Source organism: Poeciliopsis prolifica, unplaced genomic scaffold, assembly GCF_027474105.1.
Source record: "Poeciliopsis prolifica strain line A6 unplaced genomic scaffold, Auburn_PproV2 SCAFFOLD127, whole genome shotgun sequence".
Classification (NCBI taxonomy): Eukaryota; Metazoa; Chordata; class Actinopteri; order Cyprinodontiformes; family Poeciliidae; genus Poeciliopsis; species Poeciliopsis prolifica.
The window spans coordinates 1-25000 of record NW_026562502.1 but is presented as its reverse complement, the minus strand read 5'-3'; the positions used below and the strand labels follow the sequence as shown (position 1 = coordinate 25000).

Genomic DNA, 25000 nt, shown 5'->3' with positions numbered 1-25000 from the left:
ACCTGGCTGGCCAGCCTGGAGGCCTGCGTGGCGTGCAGGATGTCGGTTCTGTCCAGGACGGATCCATCGCTGTAGGCCGGCTGCTTGGCGCCGCGCTTATAGGCAACCTGTGGGTCACAGCAGGTTCTGATCCGGTTCTGACACTGGTCTGGTTCCCTCCAGGCAGCCAGACTCTGTTTTAATCTTTCTACAGGATTCATGAGGAACCCTGAAGAAGTCTGACTGCTTGGAAAGGAAAATAGAAACATCAATAAATTCATGAATTTATGGACACCTGAGGACAGACGTGAACACCTGAGGACAGACCTGAACACCTGAGGACAGACCTGAATACCTGAGGACAGACCTGAACACCTGAGGACAGGCCTGGACACCTGAGGACAGACGTGAACACCTGAGGACAGACCTGAACACCTGAGGACAGACCTGAATACCTGAGGACAGACCTGAACACCTGAGGAAAGACCTGAACACCTGAGGACCAACCTGAACACCTGAGGACAGACCTGAACACCTGAGGACAGACCTGAACACCTGAGGACAGACCTGAATACCTGAGGACAGACCTGAACACCTGAGGACAGACCTGAACACCTGAGGACAGACCTGAACACCTGAGGACAGACCTGAACACCTGAGGACAGACCTGAACACCTGAGGACAGACCTGAACACCTGAGGACCAACCTGAACACCTGAGGACAGACCTGAACACCTGAGGACAGACCTGAACACCTGAGGACAGACCTGAACACCTGAGGACAGACCTGAACACCTGAGGACAGACCTGAATACCTGAGGACAGACCTGAACACCTGAGGACAGACCTGAACACCTGAGGACAGACCTGAACACCTGAGGACAGGCCTGGACACCTGAGGACAGACCTGAATACCTGAGGACAGACCTGAACACCTGAGGACCAACCTGAACACCTGAGGACAGACCTGAACACCTGAGGACAGACCTGGAAACCTGAGGACAGACCTGAACACCTGAGGACAGACCTGAACACCTGAGGACAGACCTGGAAACCTGAGGACAGACCTGAACACCTGAGGACAGACCTGGACACCTGAGGACCAACCTGGACACCTGAGGACAGACCTGGACACCTGAGGACATACCTGAACACCTGAGGACCAACCTGAACACCTGAGGACAGACCTGAACACCTGAGGACTGACCTGAACACCTGAGGACAGACCTGAACACCTGAGGACTGACCTGAACACCTGAGGACAGACCTGAACACCTGAGGACAGACCTGGACACCTGAGGACAGACCTGGAAACCTGAGGACCAACCTGAACACCTGAGGACCAACCTGGACACCTGAGGACCAACCTGGACACCTGAGGACAGACCTGAACACCTGAGGACCAACCTGGACACCTGAGGACAGACCTAGACACCTGAGGACAGACCTGAACACCTGAGGACCAACCTGAACACCTGAGGACAGACCTGAACACCTGAGGACAGACCTGAACACCTGAGGACAGACCTGAACACCTGAGGACCAACCTGAACACCTGAGGACAGACCTGAACACCTGAGGACAGGCCTGGACACCTGAGGACAGACCTGGACACCTGAGGACAGACCTGAACACCTGAGGACAGACCTGGACACCTGAGGACAGACCTGAACACCTGAGGACAGGCCTGAACACCTGAGGACAGTCCTGAACACCTGAGGACCAACCTGAACACCTGAGGACAGACCTGAACACCTGAGGACAGGCCTGGACACCTGAGGACAGGCCTGGACACCTGAGGACAGACCTGAACACCTGAGGACAGACCTGAACACCTGAGGACAGGCCTGGACACCTGAGGACAGACCTGAACACCTGAGGACAGACCTGAACACCTGAGGACAGGCCTGGACACCTGAGGACAGACCTGAACACCTGAGGACACACCTCCAGCTGACTGACGGCTCCTGAACATTCATGGACTCGATTTCGTCTTCAGCGTCCTCTATAATGAATCTTCCCCTGTTGTCATGGGAACTAGAGCAGAGCATGATGGGACGGCGCGGCGGACTCACGTCGCTGGCCAGCTTGGCTGCGTTGGCGGCGCTGATGATGTCGGGCCGGTCGGGCGCCGGGTTGTAGCGGTGGAGTTCCTCTCTGCCTGTCCTGTAGCCGACCTGAGGTCAGAGCCGGCGGCAGGCGAAGACGTCAGAACGCCGTCCGCGCTGCGGCGGCGTGCGCGTGTGTGTTGCCGTGGAAACGGCGTGTTTACATGGCTCTGCTTCTTGGCGACCTCCACGGCGTGCTCCACCTCCGGCAGCGTCTTCATGCTGCTGTAGTCGCTCCGCCCCCTCTCACGGTTGAACTTCTCCTTGTAGGATTTCTGCAGAATGAGACGCAGGCTGTGATTGGCTGATGGGCTTCAAGCGATCAGAGATGACAGTTTAAATCCGCCTGGAGACGCAGACAGAGGCTCTGATGTTACGCTCCAGTTGGTGACGCATCGCTCAGTCAGCTGACCTGGAACCAGAAACGCATCAGGCCTCCGTCCCAGTTCACCCCGTTCACCCAGTTCACCCAGTTCACCCCGTTCACCCAGTTCACCCAGTTCACCCAGTTCACCCAGTTCACCCAGATCACCCAGTTCACTCAGTTCACCCAGTTCACTCAGTTTACCCAGTTTACCCAGTTCACCCAGTTCACCCAGATCACCCAGTTCACCCAGTTCACCCAGTTCACCCAGTTCACCCAGATCACCCAGTTCACCCAGATCACCCAGTTTACCCAGTTCACCCAGATCACTCAGTTCACCCAGTTCACCCAGTTCACCCAGTTCACCCAGATCACCCAGATCACCCAGTTCACCCAGTTCACCCAGTTCACCCAGATCACCCAGTTCACTCAGTTCACCCAGTTCACTCAGTTTACCCAGTTTACCCAGTTCACCCAGTTCACCCAGATCACCCAGTTCACCCAGTTCACCCAGTTCACCCAGATCACCCAGATCACCCAGTTCACCCAGTTCACCCAGTTCACCCAGATCACCCAGTTCACTCAGTTCACCCAGTTCACTCAGTTTACCCAGTTCACCCAGTTCACCCAGATCACCCAGATCACCCAGTTCACCCAGTTCACCCAGTTCACCCAGATCACCCAGTTCACTCAGTTCACCCAGTTCACTCAGTTTACCCAGTTCACCCAGTTCACCCAGTTCACCCAGATCACCCAGATCACCCAGTTCACCCAGTTCACCCAGAGCAACCAAACGGCCGTCATGATGTGAGGAGCTGCAGCTCAGATCAGTGTTGACATGATTGATGTTCCACATTTTAAATAAACGATTTAATGTCTTCAATAAAACCTTTCATGTGTGAGCCGCGCTGCCATGCGTCTGGGTTGGGGTCAGGAGGTCAGATCTGAGCCTCCAGGCAGCAGCAGCTGCTGTTTTCACACTTCTGCAGATTGAACAACACCAGAGCTCTCATCACACCCCCACCGGGGGAGGGGCAAATAAAAACCCTCCATCTGCCCCACAGCATTCACCACAGATCTCTCTGTGAACTTGTTCATGTCAGGCGATGCTTTTCCCCCAAGGGGGGCGCTAACGAGGCGGGGAGATGGAGGGGGGAGTTCATGTTTAATTAGCTGGAGTTTAATTAGGAAACGTTTCGCTAACGTCCAGCATGTCGATGTTCCATCAGACGTTTGAATCAATCAAATCAGGAACAATAATAATAACATTAATAATGATAATAATAATAATAATAATATAATAATAATAATATAATATTAATAATAATAATAATAATAATAATAATAATAATAACAATAATAATAATATTATTAATAATAATAATATTAATAATATAATAATAATAATAATATAATAACAATAATAATATATTAATAATAATAATAATAATAATAATAATAATAATAATAATAGTAATGATAATGTTTATTGAATCCGATCCAGCAAATCAGGACTTTAAATGTTCAGTTTCTTACTTCGCTCAGCGTCTTGGTCGCCTCCTTGGCGAAGACGGTTTCGATGGTTTGGGGCATCTGGGCGTACAGACAGCGACCCGCTTCCTTCTTCCCCTCCTCCCTGTACGCTTTCTGCAACAGACCGACAAGACAAGAAGCTCCTGGAGAAGCCAGTGGCCTGGAAGATGCAGAGCAGCAGACTGAAACGTACGTCGCTGCACAGCTGAGTTTGCTCCTTCGCATGTTGAGTTTCTTTGGTTTCAGGAAGCTGAGAGTACAGAGAGTGAACCAGCTCCTTCCTGCTGGCCTCCTTGTACTTACTCTGAAAAACAAAAGCAGAAAAAATCTCATGAAACATTCAGTGTTTCTCTGAAATCCTGTTTCCTAACCAACATCATCAGAATGAATAATGGAATCATATTTTATAGAAGCAGTCAGAGAGATGAGCAGATTGTAATGTGATGTAAATGTTTATGAAGTTCCTGGGTGTGAACTCGCCTCGCTGTGCTTCTCGCTCATTTCTTTAACAAACTGCGTCTGCAGAGTTTCAGGCAGCAGAGAGAAGAGAGAGCTGGGCAGATCCTCCAGGTCCTTCTTGTACTGTCAGAACCACCAATCAGAAATATGAATTAATATCCTGTTTCTACATGCTGTGAACGACGCATTAAATGTCCGACCGTCGTACTTCACTGTGTATTTCTGACATCTGCTTGGCGAACTGCGTCTCTTTGGTTTCAGGCATTTGATGGAAAACGGTGCTGCTGATCTCCTGTCTGCCTTTCTGCTTGTATTTATTCTGCAACCAGACAAAGTTTTGTTTAAACAGTTGAACTGTGAGCTGCAGTCGCTCAGCTCACCTCGCTCTGCAGCTCCATCACGGCTCTGGAGAACTTCACCTCATCCGTCTGAGGCAGCAGAGAGAACAGGCTGCAGCTCAGCTCCTTCCTCCCTTCTCTGTACTTCACCTGCAGACGGAAGCAACTCAGCTGGCTGCAGAGAACCGGAACCGGAACTGGAACCGGAACCAGGACCAGAACCAGAACCGGAACCAGAACCAGAACCAGAACCGGAACCGGAACCAGGACCAGAACTGGAACCAGAACCGGAACCATCTGAAAAATCTCTGAACCGGATCAGAACAGCAGGAAAAGTAAAACCAAATGCAACGTCATAAACATCCGAGGCGTTGCGCCTCATCGGATGTGGATTCAGATGAGTTTGGATCAGAGGTCAAAATAACGACCTTTGACCTTTAATTTCAGTGACAGCCCTGAGCTGTGTAACTGTTGGTTGCAGATCAGAACCTCCTGAGGTTCTGCTGGTTCTGGCCCGGTTCCCTCTGTACCTCACTCTGCAGCTGTGCGGCTTCCTTGGCATGTTGAGTCTCCAGAGTCTGAGGCAGCCGCTGGTACAGACAGCTGCCCGCCTCCTTCCTGCTGGCCTCCTTGTATTTAACCTGGACGAAGCGTCATCGGTCAGACGTTCAGACAGGAAGTGGACTCTGCTCAGGAAGTGGACTCTGTTCAGGAAGTGGACTCTGGTCCGGTCTGAGTCGCTCTCACCTCGCTCTGCAGCTCAGAAACTGTCTTAGCGAAGTTGATCTCGCTGGTTTCCGGCAGCTGGGCGTAGAGGCTGCGCGAGCGGCTCTTCACGCCGTCCTCTTTGTATTTGTTCTGCAGGAAAAGACGAATCAGGAACCGTTTCCACCAGCCATCAGAGACCAGGGTGTGACCTTTCACCTCGCTCAGCAGGTCGGCCATCTTGGCGGCGAGCTCCGTCTCTGCGGTCTTTGGCAGCTGAGCGTAGAAACTAGACGACAGGAACTTCTTGCCGCTCTGCTTGTATTTAAACTGCAACACAAACAGAAGTTCACCGGCTGAGTTCGTTAAGATCTGGACTTTGACTATACACCTTTCCTGAATTAAAGGAACCGATTTAAACCCAGTAATGAGACAGTTTGACATGGATGGAGTTCCACAGGGCGCCGACCTCAGACCTCTGGGTTTAAAGCAGGATAAAGATGATTCTCAGCTGCATTGTTTATGAAAACAGACGATTCATGAATTATTTTTAATGCATCAAACTACAGCAGTGGGATTTGTTCAGGTCATTTTTATGTTTCAGGTTTTTCTCCAGAATCTGGTTTTAATGCGTTGAAGCTCCAGATGTTTGGTTCTGGTTCAGTTCTTCTCACTAACAGGCCTGTAGAGAAATGAAACTATTCTGACATCACAGTTTGTTTTAGTTTGTCTGCAGCTTCACTTAGAGAGAAAATGTTTTTGAACCAGAACAAGTGAACTCTGCTAAGGAACGATGGGAACGAGCCGCTCTGATGTTTTATGCTGAAATATTCAGGGCTGAGAAGCGTAGGGTGAATAATTCATGTGTTCACCTGGCTCTGCAGCTCAGTAACGTCTTTAACGCGGCGCGTCTCCAGCGTGTCGGGCAGCCGGTGGAACAGAGCGCCGCCGCTCTGCTTCCTGCTCGCCTCCCGGTATTTAACCTGCACAGGACGCAGGAGCAGGTACATCAAAACATTGAAATAAAAATATCTAACCAACAAATACATGTGGCATAATTCTACTAATTGACAAAGGAACCAGATATTTCTGTAACTAAACTCTGTGGTGAAATATGAATAAAAACATTTGTCCCTCGCCTCGCTGTGCGTCTCGCTCATGTCTTTAACAAACTGCGTCTGCAGAGTTTCAGGCAGCAGAGAGAACAGAGGGCTGGGCAGATCCTCCAGGTCCTTCCTGTACTTTGACTAGGACAGAAAGATGACATAAATATATTTAATAAACCTCTGATAGTAAGAGGTCCAAATATGAGGAGACAAACAAAATACAACAAACTATGAAGATTCATTAACTATTAATGTTGAAGCACATTTTTTATGTCAAAATTTAAAACATTTCATCCATCAATGTAAATATTAACACTTAGAAAATGTAAACTGATTGAAACTGATTGATTGAAACTGATTGAAACTGATTGATTGAAACTGATTGATTGAAACTGATTGATTGAAACAGACGGACTGCAGCTGCGTGATGCGTTCAGGGTCACCTGGCTCTGGATCTCGGCCGTCTCTCTGGCCCGCTGCGTCTCCTCCGTCTCCGGGAGGCGGGAGTAAAGGCTCCTGCTCATCTCCTTCTTCCCCTCCTCTCTGTACTTCACCTGAGGGAATCAACCAATCACAGCTGAGCGCAGCGTCTCCACAGCGACGGCCATGGCGCCCCAGCTGAGGGTTTACCTGGCTGTAAACGTCTCTGAGCTCCTTGGCGAGCCGCGTCTCCGTCGTCTCAGGAAGGCGGTGGAACAGAGAGACGCTGAGCGGCTGCTTGTACTTCACCTGGAAACACAAAGTGATGTCAGCGAGGAAGACGAGGGATGAAGATGAGTGACGAAGACGAGTGACGAAGACGAGCGATGAAGATGAGTGATGAAGACGAGCGATGAAGGAGCGGACCTGGCTCTGTAGCTGCGTCGCGTCTTTCGCATGCTGCGTCTCCAGAGTCTCAGGAAGCTTTGAGTACAAACTGCTGGACGTTTCTTTTTTTCCTGACTCTTTATATTTCACCTGAAACACGACAGCAGGATTTAAAGTGACAGACACACATTTCAGGTTCAGGTTGATCTCAGAAAACTTGTGGTTTCACCTGACTCTGGATCTCAGAAACGGTTTTAGCGAACTGGGTTTGGTTGGTTTCTGGGAGCTGAGAGTAAACGCTGACCGTCTGGATCTTCTTCCCTCCTTCCTTATATTTGTTCTGAAGATCCAAAAGCAGGAAAACCTCTGATTATTTAGCATGTTGCTGCTACGTTGCTGTTCAGGAAGGAAACCCAGAGTTTCCTCAAACTCCAGATCCTTCTGGGACCTGCAGCTGGTCTGTGTTCACACCAGAACCGGACCAGCAGACTAAGACCAGATTCGGAGCAAACAGTGGTTCTGGTTGTTTGGTCTGAACCAGGATTCGGGTCTCTGATACCGAGTCCAACAAGCTGCAGAGGAAGAACTTTTCAGCCGTTTGGATCCAGAACCACAAATGAATCCAGACCTTTACTTATCGGGTCAGCTCTACAGATGGGAGCAGAACCATCAGTACTGCAGACAAAACCCGAATCGACCCGACAGCAGAGATCATCTCGGTACCAGGAAACCTTACAACCCAGCTCTTCTGGCTGAAGGTCACGACCTCTGGGCCGGGTCGTAGCCAAACTGAAACCCGATCAGGTCAGAACCGTACCTCGCTCTGGATTTCTGAAACCTCTCTGGCAAACTGAGTTTCTGCTGTTTCAGCCAGCTGGGCGTACAGAGGGCAGCTCATCTCCCTCCTTCCTTCCTCGCAGTATTTTTTCTGTGGAGACGGAGATCAGAGCGACGGCGTCAGTCGGCCGGTGAGCCGGTTGCGTCAGGCGGAGGAGCAGCAGGGACAGAAACTCACGCGGCTCTGCAGCGCTGCAGCGTCTTTGGCGTGTCGGGTCTCCAGGGTTTCAGGCAGCGAGGAGTAAAGAGATGAAGCTGCCTGCTCCTTCGCCGCCTGCTTGTACTTCACCTGACGGGACACACGGACCAGTCAGCCTCCTTATCACATCTGACCTCTGACCTCTATCTGCTGCTGCAGCGTTCTCTGACTTGATTGGTCAGATTTATCAGCGGCAGACCAATCAGACGTCAGCATGTTTGAAGCTCTGAATGTATTTTTAAATGTGATCTGATGTTAAGCTGCAGGTTGTCACCTCGCTGTGCGTCTCGGCCATTTCCTTAACGAACTGCGTCTGCAGGGTTTCAGGCAGCAGAGCGAACAGCGAGCCGGGCAGATCCTCCAGGTCCTTCCTGTACTTCACCTGCAGGACAGCAGCAGCTGAGCAGCAGCAGAGCAGCAGCAGAGAGCTGCAGCAGCTTTCAGAGCGCCGAGCCAAACCTCGCTCTGGACCTCCAGAACCTGCCGGGACCGCTGCATCTCCGGCGTCTCGCTGAGCTGCTGGTACAGAGACGGCGAGTCCTTCTGATGGTCCGCCTTATACTTCACCTGCAGCCACAACACCATGACAACACGCTGAGCTCATCCAGCAAATGTCTCCAGCATTAAATAAATCAGAAAACCTGGGAGGCTTCATTCATTTAAGCAAAAATAACGTGGAGAAAAACTCCAGAAGAACTGAGAATGTTTAGGTGGCATGACATTCATTTTAATGTAGAAGAAGAAAAGCCTGATTATGAGGAGAATCACTGAGCTAAAATAAAGACAGTCCAGCATTTATGACGTCATGTTGTGAGTTTAACCTGAGTTTTAACTGAAGCTCCTCATGCCATCTGCTTTCTGACACGTTTAGCATATTTCTTTATTCTGGTTATACAAATGAAAATTATAAAAATGAATTATAAAAAGTTATGAAAAGTTGAAATGATGAGGAAGCAGTTTGAGGTTTTAGGTGATAAATTGATCTGAACTTTAAAACATGATGATGTCGTTTGATCACATGGTTCATCTCATTGTTTCTGCTGTTTGACCTGCAGACGACCAGCTGCTCACCTGGCTCTGCAGGTCGGTCACCTCTTTGGCCCGCTGGGTCTGCAGCGTCTGAGGAAGGCTGGAGAACAAGCTGGACTGCAGCTGCTTCAGGTCCGACTGATACCGGACCTGACAGGCGACAAGCAGGCGGTAAGAACAGCAGGACGCTCAGGCAGCCTGCAGGCTGGACCACACAGCATCACGCTTAATGCTTCACATCAAACATCTCATTATGGAAGCTGACAAAAATAAACTTTATAATAAGACAGAATCAGCAGCAAACTACTGTAAAACCAGAACATGAAGGTTCTCACCGGGTCCTCCAGCTTCCTGTAGGCTGAAATATGAGTCAGGATAGTTAGCCTCTCTAAGTGTGTGTGTGTGTGTGTGTGTGTGTGTGTGTGTGTGTGTGTGTGTGTGTGTGTACCTGGCTCTGCATCTCAGAAACCTGCTTGGCATGTCGGGTCTCCAGAGTTTCTGGCATCACAGAGTAGAGGCTGCTGCCGTCCTGCTGTCGGCCCGACGATTTGTACTTGTTCTGAAACAGAGTTTAACCGTCAGAACCTGCAGCAGCTTCACTCTTCATCACAGCGTCTTCATCACAGCGTCTTCATCACAGCGTCTTCGTCACAGCGTCTTCGTCACAGCGTCTTCGTCACAGCGTCTTCATCACAGCGTCTTCATCACAGCGTCTTCATCACAGCGTCTTCATCACAGCGTCTTCGTCACAGCGTCTTCATCACAGCGTCTTCATCACAGCGTCTTCGTCACAGCGTCTTCATCACAGCGTTGTGATGAAGACGGACTCGTTCCTATGGATCCAGACGTTTCTGCTCTCACCTCGCTCTGCAGCTCAGCGGCGGCTAAAGCCGACTTGATGTCTCTGGTTTCTGGCCGCTGAGAGAAAACGCTCTGAGAGAGAAGCTGCTTCCCCTCCGCTGTGTATCTGTGCTGCAGTCAGAAGAACATGATTATTATTGTTATTATTATTATTGTTATTAAATGCAGGAGCTGCTGTCATCCTGAAGATGTTTCCACTCATCTTCATCATGTTTCCTGCCTCATTATTGTTTCTTATTTTAATTTCAAATCCATCTATAGAATCAGGAACAATAAAAGTAAAACAGCAAATAAAATCTGAAGATTCATTTCCTGATACATATAATCTAAGAGTTTCCACTGCATGTATTAAATCATATTAATGTTTATTTGATATTTTGCTGTTTGTTCCTGAACAGATTCAGATTTTTACCACAAATCAAAGGTTGATTTTAAAAGCATTTATTCTGAAGGTTCTGCCTGTCGGATCCATTTGTTCCTGGTTCCTGTTGGATGTTAGTAATCAGCTGATCTGGTCTGTTGGCTCCTACTTGGCTCTGCATGAGGCCGACCTCGCGGGCGAACTGCGTCTCCAGAGTTTCAGGAAGCTGGTGGTAAACCGGACACTGCAGCTCCTTCTTCACTCCTTCTTTATAGAGCAGCTAAAAGAGACGAAGTTATCCAACATAGCAGGATCATCAGGCCCTTTAGCTGATTTAGTCCTTCCAGAACCCAACGTCTCCAGCAGCTCGTTGTCGTACCTGGCTCTGCAGACGCGTCGCCTCCTTGGCGTGTTGCATCTCCAGAGTTTCAGGCAGTCGGTGGAACAGAGACGATGAACTCTGCTTCTTACTGGCCTCTTTGTATTTTACCTGAAGAGTAAAAACAGTTTCAGCTCAACAGTTTCCTCCGAACCAACTGGATCCTCTTTAGTTTTTCTCCTGAGGCTTCAGACTAAAACAGAACTGAGAAATATCCAGTTTGCATGATGCTGTTAGCTGAAGGAGGAAGGATGAGGTTCCTCTGGATGTTGTTCAGAGGAAGACGGTGTTCCCACCTGGCTCTGCAGCTCCGTCAGCTCTTTGGCTCTCTGCATGTCCAGAGAGTCAGGAAGCAGAGAGAAGAGAGAGAGGCTCAGATCCTTCATCCCGTCTGCTTTGTACTTCACCTGGTCGGGAAACCAGACAGAATCATTCACTAAGCTTCAGGCCTGCAGGATCAGACAGTCACAGATGGAAGCTCCAAGACAGGAAGTAGAGGTCAGCAGACAGGAAGTAGAGGTCAGCAGACAGGAAGTACAGGTCAGCAGACAGGAAGTAGAGGTCAGCAGACAGGAAGTACAGGTCAGCAGACAGGAAGTAGAGGTAGTAGGTCAGTAGACAGGAAGTACAGGTTAGCAGACAGGAAGTAGAGGTCAGTAGACAGGAAATAGAGGTCAGTAGACAGAAAGTAGAGGTCAGTAGACAGGAAGTAGAGGTCAGTAGACAGGAAGTAGAGGTCAGCAGACAGGAAATAGAGGTCAGTAGACAGGAAGTGGTACCTCACTCAGCATCTCCGTCTGCTGCCGGACAAACTGCGTGTTGATGGTTTCTGGCATCAGGTGGAAGAGACTGGATCCAACCGGCTGGTTCTGTTTGTATGTCAGCTGGAGGAGCAACACACACACACACACACAGACACAGACATACACACACACACACACACACACAGACACACACACACACACACACACACACACACACACACCCACACACACACACACACACAGACATACACACACACACACACACACACACACACACACACACACACACACCCACACACACACACACACACACACACCAGGCTGCAGTGAAAACTGACATTTGTACAGTAAATGCTCCAGTCTGTTGATTCATCAATGATCATAAACAGCAAACAAATGTTGCAAATGGTCCAGTCAAAGTTCAGAGCTCAACCTTATTAGAATTCTGTAAATGGAAATCAAACAAATAAACTGAAGTAACAATGGAAATAAAAAGTGACTGATTGAGTCAGATAGGATTCTTTCTGTCGGTTCCTGCAAAATGAGGTCCTATAAGTTGTTGGAGGTCAGAGGTCAGAGGTCAGAGGTCGCGCGGTCCCAGTGTTGGACAGAGTTGGGGGTTACCTGGCTCTGCAGCTGCGTCGCCTCCTTAGCGCGCTGCGTTTCCAGAGTCTCCGGTAGAGTCGAGTACAGAGAGTTCATCGACTCTTTCTTCCCTGATTCCTTATATTTCATCTGATTATGAACAAAAAGAATCAGTTCTCCATGTTTAAAGAATCAGTTCTCCATGTTTAAAGAATCAGTTCTCCATGTTTAAAGAATCAGTTCTCCATGTTTAAAGAATCAGTTCTCCACGTTTAAAGAATCAGTTCTCCATGTTTAAAGAATCAGTTCTCCACGTTTAAAGAATCAGTTCTCCATGTTTAAACTGATTCATCTGAAACACGTCTGTCATCTGCATAACTGGGTTTTCTCTGCATAACATTCTGCTTCTTATTCCTGGTTGGATGTTTGAAATGATGAAGGTTTTATTACCTCACTCTGCAGCTCAGAGACGGTTTTAGCAAACTGAGTCTCTGCTGTTTCTGGGAGCTGAGAGTAAAAACTCTGAGACAGGCTCCTCTTCCCGTCCTCTTTGTATTTATTCTGCAACAAAATGAAAAACACTGAAAATAAAAGTAAAAACTCATCAATCTAATAACACAAAGCGGATGAATTTCAGACTCTTTGATCTGGTTTCTTACCATCAGAGGGAAAACATCATTATTGATAAATCATTGAAAGTGAATTTATTAGAGTCTCTCCCTCCATCTTTATTTCATATTTTTCACAAATGTTTAAGTAACTCATGTATGTATAATTCATGTTATCTGACTGAGCCAAAGCTGCAGATTCATTTATCCACTTCAGAACCATTTCATTCATCAGATAATCAGTTCAAATAAATCACATTTACAGAGTTAAAGGAAACATTTAAACAAGTAGAGCATCAACATATTGATTTTTCAATCAATAAATAAAATCAATCTATAAACTAGGAGCAAATCCAGCAGCAACAAATAATCCACAGAAGCAGAAGAAACCATGAATCCGTGAGTGTTTAGTTGAATGTACCTCACTCAGTAGGTCAGTCATGTCTCTGGCGAAGCTGGTTTCCAGAGTGTCAGGGAGAGTCGAGTACAAAGAGCCGCTCATTTCCTTCTTCCCACTTTCTTTGTATTTAATCTGTTCAAGAAATAAACCGTTAAATAATTTAAAACTTTCAAACACTGCAGCAAGCGACACATTAATGCTGCTAAAACACAGCGTGTGGCGTTCCACAGGGCTCACCACTCAGCACCAGGACTTTTGCTTTTGTTAAAAATCATTTAAAAACAAAAACAGGACAACATCTTTTAAATATTGTTCTATGATCACTGGAAACCTAATTATCATCTTTTTGACTTATAAGTAAAGTTTTTGACAGAAGAAACTCCTGAAACAAAGAGACATAAATTTATTTTATTTTATTTTATATCATTGGAAAGGAAACTAGGAGAATCATCCTCATACTCATTATCATCCTCCTCCTCATCATCCTCATCACATCATCCTGATCATCCTCCTCCTCATCATCCTCATCACATCATCCTGATCATCCTCATCCTCATCATCTTCATCACATCATCCTGATCATCCTCCTCATCCTCATCCTCATCACCTCATCCTGATCATCCTCATCCTCCTCCTCATCCTCATCCTCATCACCTCGCTCTGCAGCTCTGCAGCTTCCTTCGCTCTCTGGATCTCCAGGTTGTTGTGGAGCTGAGAGTACAGGTTGACCCTCATCTCCTTCCTTCCAGCTTCTTTGTATTTAGTCTGGAAATTTAAGCCAAGATTCTCCATCAACCAGATTTAATTATCTGATTCAAACAAGACTTTTCAGGCATATTTACCAAGTTCTGGAAAAGTCATTTATAGTGTATGATATGATTATTTTACTAAACTATTTCACCAATGAAAAGCTGTCATGTTCGTACGTCGCTCTGCAGCTCTGACAGATGTTTGGCCATCTGGGTTTCCGTAGTTTCAGGCATCTGATGGTACAAACTGCTCTGGATCTCCTTCACGCCTTCTTTATATTTCACCTGCAGGAGACAATTCGTTACAAAAGCTGAAGAACCTCAGGAATATGTTTTACGCTGTTTTACTTTTCTCTAACATTAAAAGGAAAAAATGTGAAATAACTCAATAAATCGCAAAACAGGAAAACAGAAACAATTGGTCAAAAATGATAGGCTATTTTTAATATTAAATCTCACATTTACTCAGATAAAACAAAATAAAATTACTGTCCTGGTTAGCAAAGAGACGATAAGAACAATTATGATTACATAAGCAAATATTAGGAAATATGTTTTTTATGAGAAACATTAATGTCAAGATTTTCACCAAGTGGAAAATGTTTGAAATTCATTTTCATTTAAAATATAATAAGTATAAGGAAAAATGTTTATTATCTATGAATAAAACAATGTTTTTTTTTATCAGTTTTGGTTTTTTTATGCGTTTCTGTTATTTTCTGCTGTTTTATTCATTTATTCTGCTGTGCGATCAGCGTTACTCTGCTGTCCTAGTCAAAGTCCCGTACGTCACTCTGCAGCTCCGACGCCTCCTTGGCGTGTTGCGTGTCGATGGTCTCAGGCATCACAGAGTACAGGTTCACATTCATCTCCTTCTTACCGTCTTCTTTATATTTTACCTGAAAAACAAAGAAACCGAAGGATGATGAGATTCTTCATCCCGCAGCGAGGAAAACAGGATTCAGGTTTTAGTCATTTCTGCAGAGACCTGGCTCAGCAGGTCAGAGACGTCCTTAGCATGGAGCGTCTCCAGCGTCTCGGGCAGCTGGTGGAAGAGGCTGCAGCTCAGATCTCTCTTCACTGAATCTCTGTATTTCCTCTGGAGGAAAAACAAACAGAGAACTAAAAATCATCAGTTAAATTAACTACGGTGTCCCACAGGGCTCAGGACTCAGCTCACTGCCTTAAACTACAGCTACACAGTCCAGTTTCATGTAGCTCAACCATAACTCACAGGTTAAAAAAGCAATTAATAAAAAACTATGTACATTTTGTTATCTTGAGTAAAAGCAACACTTTGAGGTTTGCTTTTTCATATGCAGTGAATAATGATTTGTAGAAAAATGGTTTATTGTTTAGTGTGAGAACATGTGAGATGAGTGGACTGGTCCTGTGATGTTTCAGTGAAACGTTCGTTACCTCATTGATCAGATCAGAAACCTCCTTGGCGTGAATCGTCTCCAGCGTCTGAGGCAGCGAGGAAAACAGCGAGCGGCTCACTTCCTTCCTGCCCTGCTTGTATCTCATCTGCAACAGCAAAGAATCAAACATTTAAAAAGCAAAAGGAGCTTTTAAACCTTTATTACTTTAATAATATATAGACTAGCTATGAACCTTTGGTTTTAATATCTGTGTCCATACTTTTATGTCCATCTGGACATTTTCTAGTAAAAACCTGGAAAAGCTTCAGATCCATGTTGTGAAACATGAGATAAACTTTTGGTTTCCAGTTTTGGCTGAATGTCTCGGATCAGCTGCGTTGGGTTTGGGTTTCAGGCCGGTTCTGCAGCCCGACCCGGTCCGTTTGCTCACCTGGCTCTGCAGCTCAGAAACGTCTTTAACGAACTTCATCTCAGCCGTTTCTGGCAGCCGACTGTAGAGACTCTGACTGACGCTCCTCATCCCGTCCTGCTTGTATTTAACCTTCAACACAAAACAGGAGATTAATAATCCAGTTTATCATGAGCGGCATAAACACATTTCTGCTCTTCCAGAACATTTTCCTTTCAGGTCGGGCCGATGCTGAGCAGAACCTCGTTAACTCTGAGCTTATCGCCTCATCAGCGTTAAAAAGCTGCGACTCTTTGATCGTCTTTGTGATGCTAATCAGACGATGATTCATGAAACATCAGAGACGCTGCGGCTCTGCAGGACGTTGCGCCGAGAGCTTCAGCTTCAAACACTGAATAAAATAAATGTGAGAAAAGGAGCCGCAGATCTTCTAGAGGATGGAGACCAGATTACATGTTCAGGTCACGAGAGAAACTGTTTGGTTTTGACTGGATGTTAAAAACTGTCCTGGAATCTCAAGGAAGCAGGAATGTCAGAAATTCAGAATCAGGTGATGCTAACAGCATTAGCACATGAGACTTTAGCTCAGAAGAATGACACGGTACAGAGTCATTAGTCCATTAAAGGTTCATCCATTTGCTCTGAAAATCCATTTCTAATATTAAACCAAATATGAGCTGAAGAGTCTAACAGGAAGGTTAAAGGTCAAAGGCCTTCCTGTTGAGGAAGAGTTTCAGGTCGACATGGTGGATCTGATTGGGTCTGACCAGGTCACATGACGCTGCTTACCTCACTCTGCAGGTCGCTCATTTCTCTGGCGAAGCTGGTCTCTGACGTCTCCGGCATGGTGGCATAATGGCTGCTGGACATTTCCTTCCTGCTGCTCTCCTGGTACTTCAGCTGCTCAGACCAAACATGTTACTGTGATTACTCTGAGTACCTGGAACTAACGAGTTACTCTGAGTACCTGGAACTAACGAGTTACTCTGGTTACTCTGAGTACCTGGAACTAACGAGTTACTCTGATTACTCTGAGTACCTGGAACTAACGAGTTACTCTGAGTACCTGGAACTAACGAGTTACTCTGGTTACTCTGAGTACCTGGAACTAACGAGTTACTCTGATTACTCTGAGTACCTGGAACTAACAAGTTACTCTGAGTACCTGTAACTAACGAGTTACTCTGATTACTCTGAGTACCTGGAACTAACTCGTTAGTTCCAGGTACTCACCTGGCTCTGCTCTCACCTGGCTCAGCTGCTCTGTCGTCTCTTTAGCTTGTTGCGTCTCCAGAGTCGCAGGCAGCAGAGAGTAAAGGCAGCTGCTGATCTGCTTCTTTCCTGCTTCTCTGTATTTCATCTGAACAACAGAAATAGATTTTATTCATTTACTGAGATCATCCAGTCTGTTTATATAAAACTTTCAGTTATCTATGAAGGTTTTTGTTCGTACGTCGCTCTGCAGCTCTGACAGATGTTTGGCCATCTGGGTTTCCGTAGTTTCAGGCATCTGATGGTACAAACTGCTCTGGATCTTCTCCTTCACGCCTTCTTTATATTTCACCTGCAGGAGACGACGACGCATCAAACCACAGAGACATGAAACATTTAGAAACAGGAAGACGAGCTCAGAGTCAGGAGGGATCTGCTCTCACTCTGACTGTCCGTATTAATGTCATTATTGAAGCTTAAAACGGAGGAAATATCAAAAACAAGCTGTTTTTAGACAAACAGCACAGAGAGAAACCTGGAAACGACCCGAGGACACAGCCTTGAGGAACCTCATGAATAACTCAGATCACTGTAATTGAGTGGAAACATATCGTGGTGTTTCAGGACCAGGCTGGCGCTCGGTGCCGGACCTGGCTCTGCAGGCTGGACGCCTCCTTGGCGTGCTGCGTCTCCAGGGTTTCCGGCAGGACGGCGTACAGGCTGACGCTCGCTTCCTTCCTGCCTTCTTCTTTATACTTGAGCTGCAGATCGAACCCAAACAAACAGCAAGCTTAAAGAGACAGTAACGCATTTTAATCCTGAAACTTGTTTCCAGTTTGAGTCTCGTGTTTGCGGGTAATCTCTGGTTCACTGGGTTCACTGGTTTCACTGGGTCGTACCTCGCTGCAGAGCTCAGAAACCTCTTTGGCTCGAAGCGTTTCTATCGTCTCCGGCAGCAGCGAGTAGAGACTGGAGCTCACGCCTTTCCTCCCGGATTCCTTGTATCTGGTCTGAAATGAAACAGTCTGAATGTTTTGCAGAACCGCTGCAGGTTTCAGGGCGTCATGCTGCTCTCACCTCACTCTGCAGCTCAGAAACTCCTTTAGCAAACTGAGTCTCTGCCGTTTCTGGCAGCTGAGAGTAGAAACTCTGAGACAGGCTCTTCCTGCCGCCCTCCTTGTATTTACTCTGACAGGAAATACAAAACATTACTTTAACTAGGCCAGAAGGAAGATTCATGATGATTTATTTAATGTGTGGATTTAAATAAAACATCTGATTGATTTTAAACTTCTGATTCAGATTTTAACATTGAGTTCATCTGAAGGTCCTGATCTCATTTTGTTACATTCTGAGTTCAAGCAGGTGGAGTTTATGAAATATTATTATTATTTATTATTACATCAGAAATCCTGGAGATTTCCTCATATTTAAAAGACATGATCAGTGGAAAAATGTGGAAAGATGAATAAAGTGATATTTAATAAATCAGGACTTTTACCAGATGCCCTGCTGCGTGTGTGTGTGTGTGTGTGTGTGTGTGTGTGTGTGTGTGTGTGTGTGTGTGTGTGTGTGTGTGTGTGTGTGTGCATGTGTGTGTGTGTGTGTATTGGTGTGTGTGTGTGGGGATGTGTGTGTGTGTGTGTGTGTGTGTGTGGTACCTCACTGTGCAGCTCTGTCATCTCCCGGGCGAACTGGATCTCTGTGGTGTCGGGCAGCTGGGAGTACAGGGAGGAAGCAGCTCCTCTTCCCAGCAGCTTGGAGCAAAAAACCTGGATACGAAATGAGTGAAAAACCTCGGATCAGAACCAAAAACCTCGGATCAGAACCAAAACCTCGGATCAGAACCAAAAACCTCGGATCAGAACCAAAAACCTCGGATCAGAACCAAAAACCTCGGATCAGAACCCGAACCCCAGAACCCTGAGGAAGGATGGAGGATCTGGGACAGGATTTAGGATGGCAACGATTAAATAAAGACATGTTTTCAGATCCGGACCAGAACCGGATCGGGACCGGACTGAGGTCCAGCCAGACTGGACCAGAACCGGACCGGGGCCGGACCGGGTCCAGTTGTTTGCGTACGTCGCTCTGCAGCTGGGAAACCTCCAAGGCGTGTTGGATCTCCGGCGTCTCTGGCAGCTGGGAGTACAGCGACATGGACGCCTTCCTCCTCCCGTCTTCTTGGTACTTTTTCTGAAACGGAACAAAATCAGATCAGGAAATTATCTGAAGTCTGAACAGAACCAGCAGAAGGTCTGAACTGAAACTGGGAAATGAGACGAAGGAAGAATCGAGATGTTCAGGTCATCAGGTCAGATGTGTTTTCACCACATGCTGAGACATTCTGTGGTTCAGAGAGATCCAGGCTTTCAGATGCTAACAGGAAGGCTCAATGTTTTCTTCAAATCTGCTCTGTTTGAAAGATTCAGCCTCTGAAAACCTCTGAGTTAATTTGAGGATCTGCATTCAGCAGCCTCAGGGTTCTGGTTCTGGTCCGGTCCGGTACCTGGCTCTGGAGGTCCTGGACGGTCCGGGCCAGCTGCGTCTGGTTGGTTTCAGGAAGCTGAGAAAACAAACTGCTGCTCATCTCCTTCCTGCCTTCCTCCTTGTATTTGTTCTGCAGGTCAGACAGAGGATTATTGGTGAATTATTGGTTAAATATGAACATTTGACCCAATCTGGAACGGAACCAGAACCAGTCGGACCTCGCTCTGCATCTCCGTCAGCTCTCTCAAACTGGGTCTCTGTGGTTTCAGGCAGCAGAGAGTAAAGAGAGGAAGAAATCTCCGTCTTCAGGTTTCCTTTGTATTTGATCTAAAAACAAGAAAATAAAAATATTTCCTCCAATAAAACCAACAAACGGGTCCAGAACCATCCTGACCCGCATTCAGGTATCGACCCAACGATCTGCTGACAGACTAAAGGTCAACAGCTGCAGCTTTAGTTCCTGCAGAAACTCATTGAACCGTTTTATGGTTATCTGGTTATCTAGTTATCTGGTTATCTGGTTGTCTGGTTATCTGGTTATCTGGTTATGTAGTTATCTGGTTATCAGGTAACTGGTTATCTGGGTATCTGGTTATCAGGTTTTATGGTTATCTGGTTATCTGATTATCAGGTTTTCTGGTTATCTGGTTATCAGGTTTTCTGGTTATCCGGTTATCAGGTTTTCTGGTTTTCTAGTTTTCTGGTTATCTTGTTATCTGGTTTTCTGGTTATCTGGTTATCTAGTTATCCGGTTTTCTGGTTATCTGGTTATCTAGTTATCCGGTTATCTGTTTATCTGGGTATCTAGTTATCTAGTTATCAGGTTATTTGGTTATTTAGTTATCTGGTTATTTAGTTATCTAGTTTTCTGGTTATCTAGTTATCTGGTTATCTAGTTATCTGGTTATCTAGTTATCAGGTTATCTGGTTATCTAGTTATCTGGTTATCTGGTTTTCTGGTTATCTAGTTATCTGGTTTTCTGGTTATCTGGTTATCTAGTTATCCGGTTTTCTGGTTATCTGGTTATCTAGTTATCCGGTTATCTGTTTATCTGGGTATCTAGTTATCTAGTTATCAGGTTATTTGGTTATTTAGTTATCTGGTTATTTAGTTATCTAGTTTTCTGGTTATCTAGTTATCTGGTTATCTAGTTATCAGGTTATCTAGTTATCAGGTAATTTGGTTATTTAGTTATCTAGTTATCTGGTTATCTAGTTATCCGGTTATCAGGTTTTCTAGTTTTCTGGTTATCTAGTTATCTGGTTATCTAGTTATCAGGTTATCTGGTTATTTAGTTATCTAGTTATCTAGTTATCTGGTTATCTGGTCATCTGGTTCTTGGTGGAGACGTTGGACCTCGCTCTGCAGCTCTGAAGCTTCCTTGGCGCGCTGCGTCTCTGGAGTCTCAGGCAGGATGGAGTACAGAGACAGATTCGCCTCCTTCTTCCCGTCCTCCTTGTACTTGGACTGGAAACGGAGAGCGTCAGGCTAACAGGAAGCAGAAGGTCATGTGACCTTCACGGTGAGTTCAGACCTCAGAGATCACGGCGCTGATGTTCCTGGAGTGGATGAGTTCGGCTCCGGGGACAAACAGACTCTGACCCTTCATCTTCTCCAAGTCCTCCTTATACCAGACCTGCAGCACAGCACAGCTAGCGCTAGCATTAGCACACAAGCACCAGAACCGCTGCAACACTGACTGCTACAGAAACAGAAGAGTTTTCAAAAGGCAGATTTCCTCCTCCAGCTGTTTTTCCTGATGGAAAATGAACACATCTGTGAAATGACTGACGTTTCCATGGAAACAACATTATTTTGGGGTTGAGTGGCTGTTAGCATCAACGGCCTATTTAAAGCACGCTGTATCTGCTGAGCTTGAATCAACTCCTCCCACATCCTGCATCTGAGGGAACATTTTACCATCTGAACCGAACCGAAACCGGTCACCAGAACCGGGTAACCAGAACCGGTTCACCAGAACCGGGTCACTAGAACCGGGTCACCAGAACCGGGTCACCAGAACCAGGTCACTGAAACCTGGTAATCAGAACCGGGTAACCAGAACCAGGTCACTGAAACCTGGTAACCAGAACCGGGTAACCAGAACCAGGTCACTGAAACCTGGTAACCAGAACCGGGTCACCAGAACCAGGTCACCAGAACCAGGTCACTAGAACCGGGTCACCAGAACCGGGTCACCAGAACCAGGTCACCAGAACCAGGTCACTAGAACCGGGTCACCAGAACCAGGTCACTAGAACCGGGTCACCAGAACCGGGTCACCAGAACCAGGTCACCAGAACCGGGTCACCAGAACCAGGTCACCAGAACCGGGTCACCGGTTCACCAGAACCGGGTCACCGGATCACCAGAACCGGGTCAACAGAACCGGGTCACCAGAACCGGGTCACTAGAACCGGGTCACCAGAACGGGTCACTAGAACCGGGTCACTAGAACCGGGTCACCGAAACCTGGTAACCAGAACCGGGTCACCAGAACTGGGTCACCAGAACCAGATCACCAGAACCAGGTCACCAGAACTGGGTCACCAGAACCGGGTCACCAGAACTGGGTCACTAGAACCGGGTCACCGAAACCTGGTAACCAGAACCGGGTCACCAGAACCGGGTCACTAGAACCGCCCCATAACAAACGCTGGAATGAAAAATAAATCAAGGTGTTGCAAAGGCCTAGTCAAAGTCTGTAACTGCTGTGCTGGAACCTGCTGAGATTCTGCCAGATGATGAAGATCATCTTAAAATGGTTGAAACGTTTTCAACTCACATCACTGAGGATCAAACTGCATCGGCGGTTAAACTCTGGATCCGGCAGCGGAGGCTTGACGTCGGCAGCAGCCTGGAGGACCAGCAGGAGAAACACATGAAGAAGAAACTGGAGCGACCGAGTGACGGGGCGTTCATCAGGAAACTGATGAAGTCATACGTTCACTCAGGAAACGCTGAATGAAAGGATGAAATCAGAAACCGGAGCGACACGCCGAGGGCAACGCAGCCGCAGTCTGTCGGCCTTCCTGTTCTCTAACGCTGGAGAACAGGAAGGCCGATCAGATTGTCCTCGGTGGTCAGGAGAACCGAACGGCTGCAGGTTCTGCTGCTCTCAGGGTTCTGATCAAATTCTTCTCCAGCCTGAACTATAATGGATCCGTTTTTGACAAATTTAAAGATAATTTACAAATCTTGTTTCAACCTTCAGTAAAAAGTTGAAGTTAAAAGTCATAAAGCTGCAGATCAGATTCTCACCTCAGATTCCCAAAGTCCCAAATGTTTCTTTGTTTTTGTCTCTCCACCCTCCTCTTCCTCGCCTCCATCCTCCTCTTCATCGCCTCCACCCTCCTCTTCATCGCCTCCACCCTCCTCTTCCTCGCCTCCACCCTCCTCTTCATCGCCTCCACCCTCCTCTTCATCGCCTCCACCCTCCTCTTCATCGCCTCCCCTCCTCTTCCTCGCCTCCACCCTCCTCTTCATCGCCTCCATCCTCCTCTTCATCGCCTTCATCCTCCTCTTCATCGCCTCCACCCTCCTCTTCATCGCCTCCACTCTCCTCTTCCTCGCCTCCATCCTCCTCTTCATCGCCTCCACCCTCCTCTTCATCGCCTCCACCCTCCTCTTCATCGCCTCCACCCTCCTCTTCATCGCCTCCACCCTCCTCTTCCTCCTGAAGCTCCTCCTCTTTCTCCCTCCTCTGTTTGCAGTTTTTCCTTCCCTCCGTCTGAGGCTGCAGCAGTCGAGTCGTTTTCTGCCTCCATTCTTGTCTCTTCTGTGGAAAAACTTCAGTTTATTACAAATATGTTTATTTTTCTGAACAGAATATGAATGTAACGGCTGGTTGGTGATGAAGAGGAGAACGCTGCCTGGTCATACATGATCCACATGTTCAGCTCTTACGACAAAATGAAGTTTAATTAATAAAAACTGAAACATGTCATAATATTTCTGCTGTTATGAATATTTTCAAGGTCACAGTTTGACCTTGTTTGCTTCCATGTTGATTCTCATCAGGGATAATTTTCCTCTAATTTTTCTCCATTATCTGTGAAATCACTTCCATCTGACCTGAATCTGGTTCCTGAACTCACTTGACCTCCGGCTGTCCCTCCATGTCCAGCAGAGTCTTCCTCACCTCCAGCCTTCCTCTTTTCTCCAGGAAACGATTCCAAGTCCTGACGTTCCCTCTGAGTTTTTCTGGATTCAAACCTCTGCAGATTCGTCACGTTTGACCCTGAAGGAATGGATTCTTGCTTTTGATATTTAAAAACCTTCCAGGATGTTGGTTCACCTCTAACTTCTCCTGACTGAGCCCGAACGCCTCGCTGCGAACCGCCTGATGGTCCAACGCCGGTTCGTCTTATCAGCGCTGGCTTCCACATTTAGCCCAACACTTCAGTTTATCTGGACCAGGCCTTCATCTCAAACACTCACTGTGTGTGTGTGTGTGTGTGTGTGTGTGTGTGTGTGTGTGTGTGTGTGTGTGTGTGTGTGTGTGTGGTGTGTGTGTGTGTGTGTGTGTGTGTGTGTGTGTGTGTGTGGTATGAAGTGCTGAGCTCATACGGTGGAAGGAATGCAACAAACTGTTCCTGCAGTGAGATTTAACCTCCTGATTACAGAACAAAACCTGTTTAGTTTAGTAATAAAAAACTGTTAATATTTGATTTTGTTCACCTGGAATTTAGGTTAAACTAAACCTGAGAACATGTTTAAATCTGATAGAATTTGTTTAAATCTGATATAATTTGTTTAAATCTGATATAATTTGTTTAAATCTGATATAATTTGTTCAAATCTGATATAATTTGTTTAAATCTGATATAATTTGTTTAAATCTGATATAATTTCCTCCAGCTCCAGCAGGAATCCGTCGTTAGATATTCTCCATTAGAAGAGCAGCAACCCTGTCACAGACAGACGGAGGAAACGTTGCTGCAGGTGGAGAATTTATTTCTGCTTCACCTCGGGATCAGAGCGACTCCAGCAGGTATTCTGGCAGCGGTACCGGCCCGTCAGATGGTTCTGGTGGTTAACATGAAGGAGTGACCAGAACCAGACGACCATCTGCTACTAAAAAACCAAAAACAGAAACTGAGATCGCTCTCAGTGAAAGATGAAAAATATACCTAAAATTATTCAGACATCAAACAGATTTATGAAATGAACTGCATGATGCGCCGATTGGAAGAATCTCCTGCTTTTATTGTTTTCTAAATAAAAATGTTTTCTCATTTCATCCTTCACTTTTATTCCTTATTGTAAAACATCAACATTTTCTAAAAATATGATAGAAAACAAGAAAATAAAACTTCTGTTTTATGTTAATCCA

At 46.5% G+C, this 25000-nt stretch overlaps 1 protein-coding gene across 1 annotated transcript in view; it reads right to left on the bottom strand.

The window, feature by feature from the left end:
* LOC129355229 (nebulin-like) overlaps positions 1 to 23107 on the bottom strand; it is a 35651-nt gene extending 12544 nt beyond the window's left edge. The window contains 49 exon segments of the mRNA XM_055024761.1: positions 3 to 107; positions 2055 to 2156; positions 2252 to 2362; positions 3988 to 4098; positions 4178 to 4288; positions 4465 to 4566; positions 4652 to 4762; positions 4824 to 4931; positions 5312 to 5422; positions 5529 to 5639; positions 5706 to 5816; positions 6359 to 6469; positions 6626 to 6733; positions 7036 to 7146; positions 7223 to 7321; positions 7439 to 7549; positions 7629 to 7739; positions 8217 to 8327; positions 8415 to 8525; positions 8710 to 8817; positions 8895 to 9002; positions 9507 to 9614; positions 9913 to 10023; positions 10326 to 10436; positions 10856 to 10966; positions 11066 to 11176; positions 11362 to 11472; positions 11845 to 11949; positions 12454 to 12564; positions 12865 to 12975; positions 13444 to 13554; positions 14077 to 14187; positions 14349 to 14456; positions 14960 to 15070; positions 15160 to 15270; positions 15591 to 15698; positions 15984 to 16094; positions 16752 to 16862; positions 17212 to 17322; positions 17416 to 17526; positions 17825 to 17935; positions 18074 to 18184; positions 18252 to 18362; positions 18836 to 18946; positions 19260 to 19370; positions 19684 to 19794; positions 19883 to 19991; positions 22451 to 22522; positions 22927 to 23107. Coding sequence (XP_054880736.1) covers positions 3 to 107; positions 2055 to 2156; positions 2252 to 2362; positions 3988 to 4098; positions 4178 to 4288; positions 4465 to 4566; positions 4652 to 4762; positions 4824 to 4931; positions 5312 to 5422; positions 5529 to 5639; positions 5706 to 5816; positions 6359 to 6469; positions 6626 to 6733; positions 7036 to 7146; positions 7223 to 7321; positions 7439 to 7549; positions 7629 to 7739; positions 8217 to 8327; positions 8415 to 8525; positions 8710 to 8817; positions 8895 to 9002; positions 9507 to 9614; positions 9913 to 10023; positions 10326 to 10436; positions 10856 to 10966; positions 11066 to 11176; positions 11362 to 11472; positions 11845 to 11949; positions 12454 to 12564; positions 12865 to 12975; positions 13444 to 13554; positions 14077 to 14187; positions 14349 to 14456; positions 14960 to 15070; positions 15160 to 15270; positions 15591 to 15698; positions 15984 to 16094; positions 16752 to 16862; positions 17212 to 17322; positions 17416 to 17526; positions 17825 to 17935; positions 18074 to 18184; positions 18252 to 18362; positions 18836 to 18946; positions 19260 to 19370; positions 19684 to 19794; positions 19883 to 19894 — 5055 coding nt within the window. The 5' untranslated portion in view covers positions 19895 to 19991; positions 22451 to 22522; positions 22927 to 23107.
* Positions 23108 to 25000: the final 1893 nt, after the last annotated feature.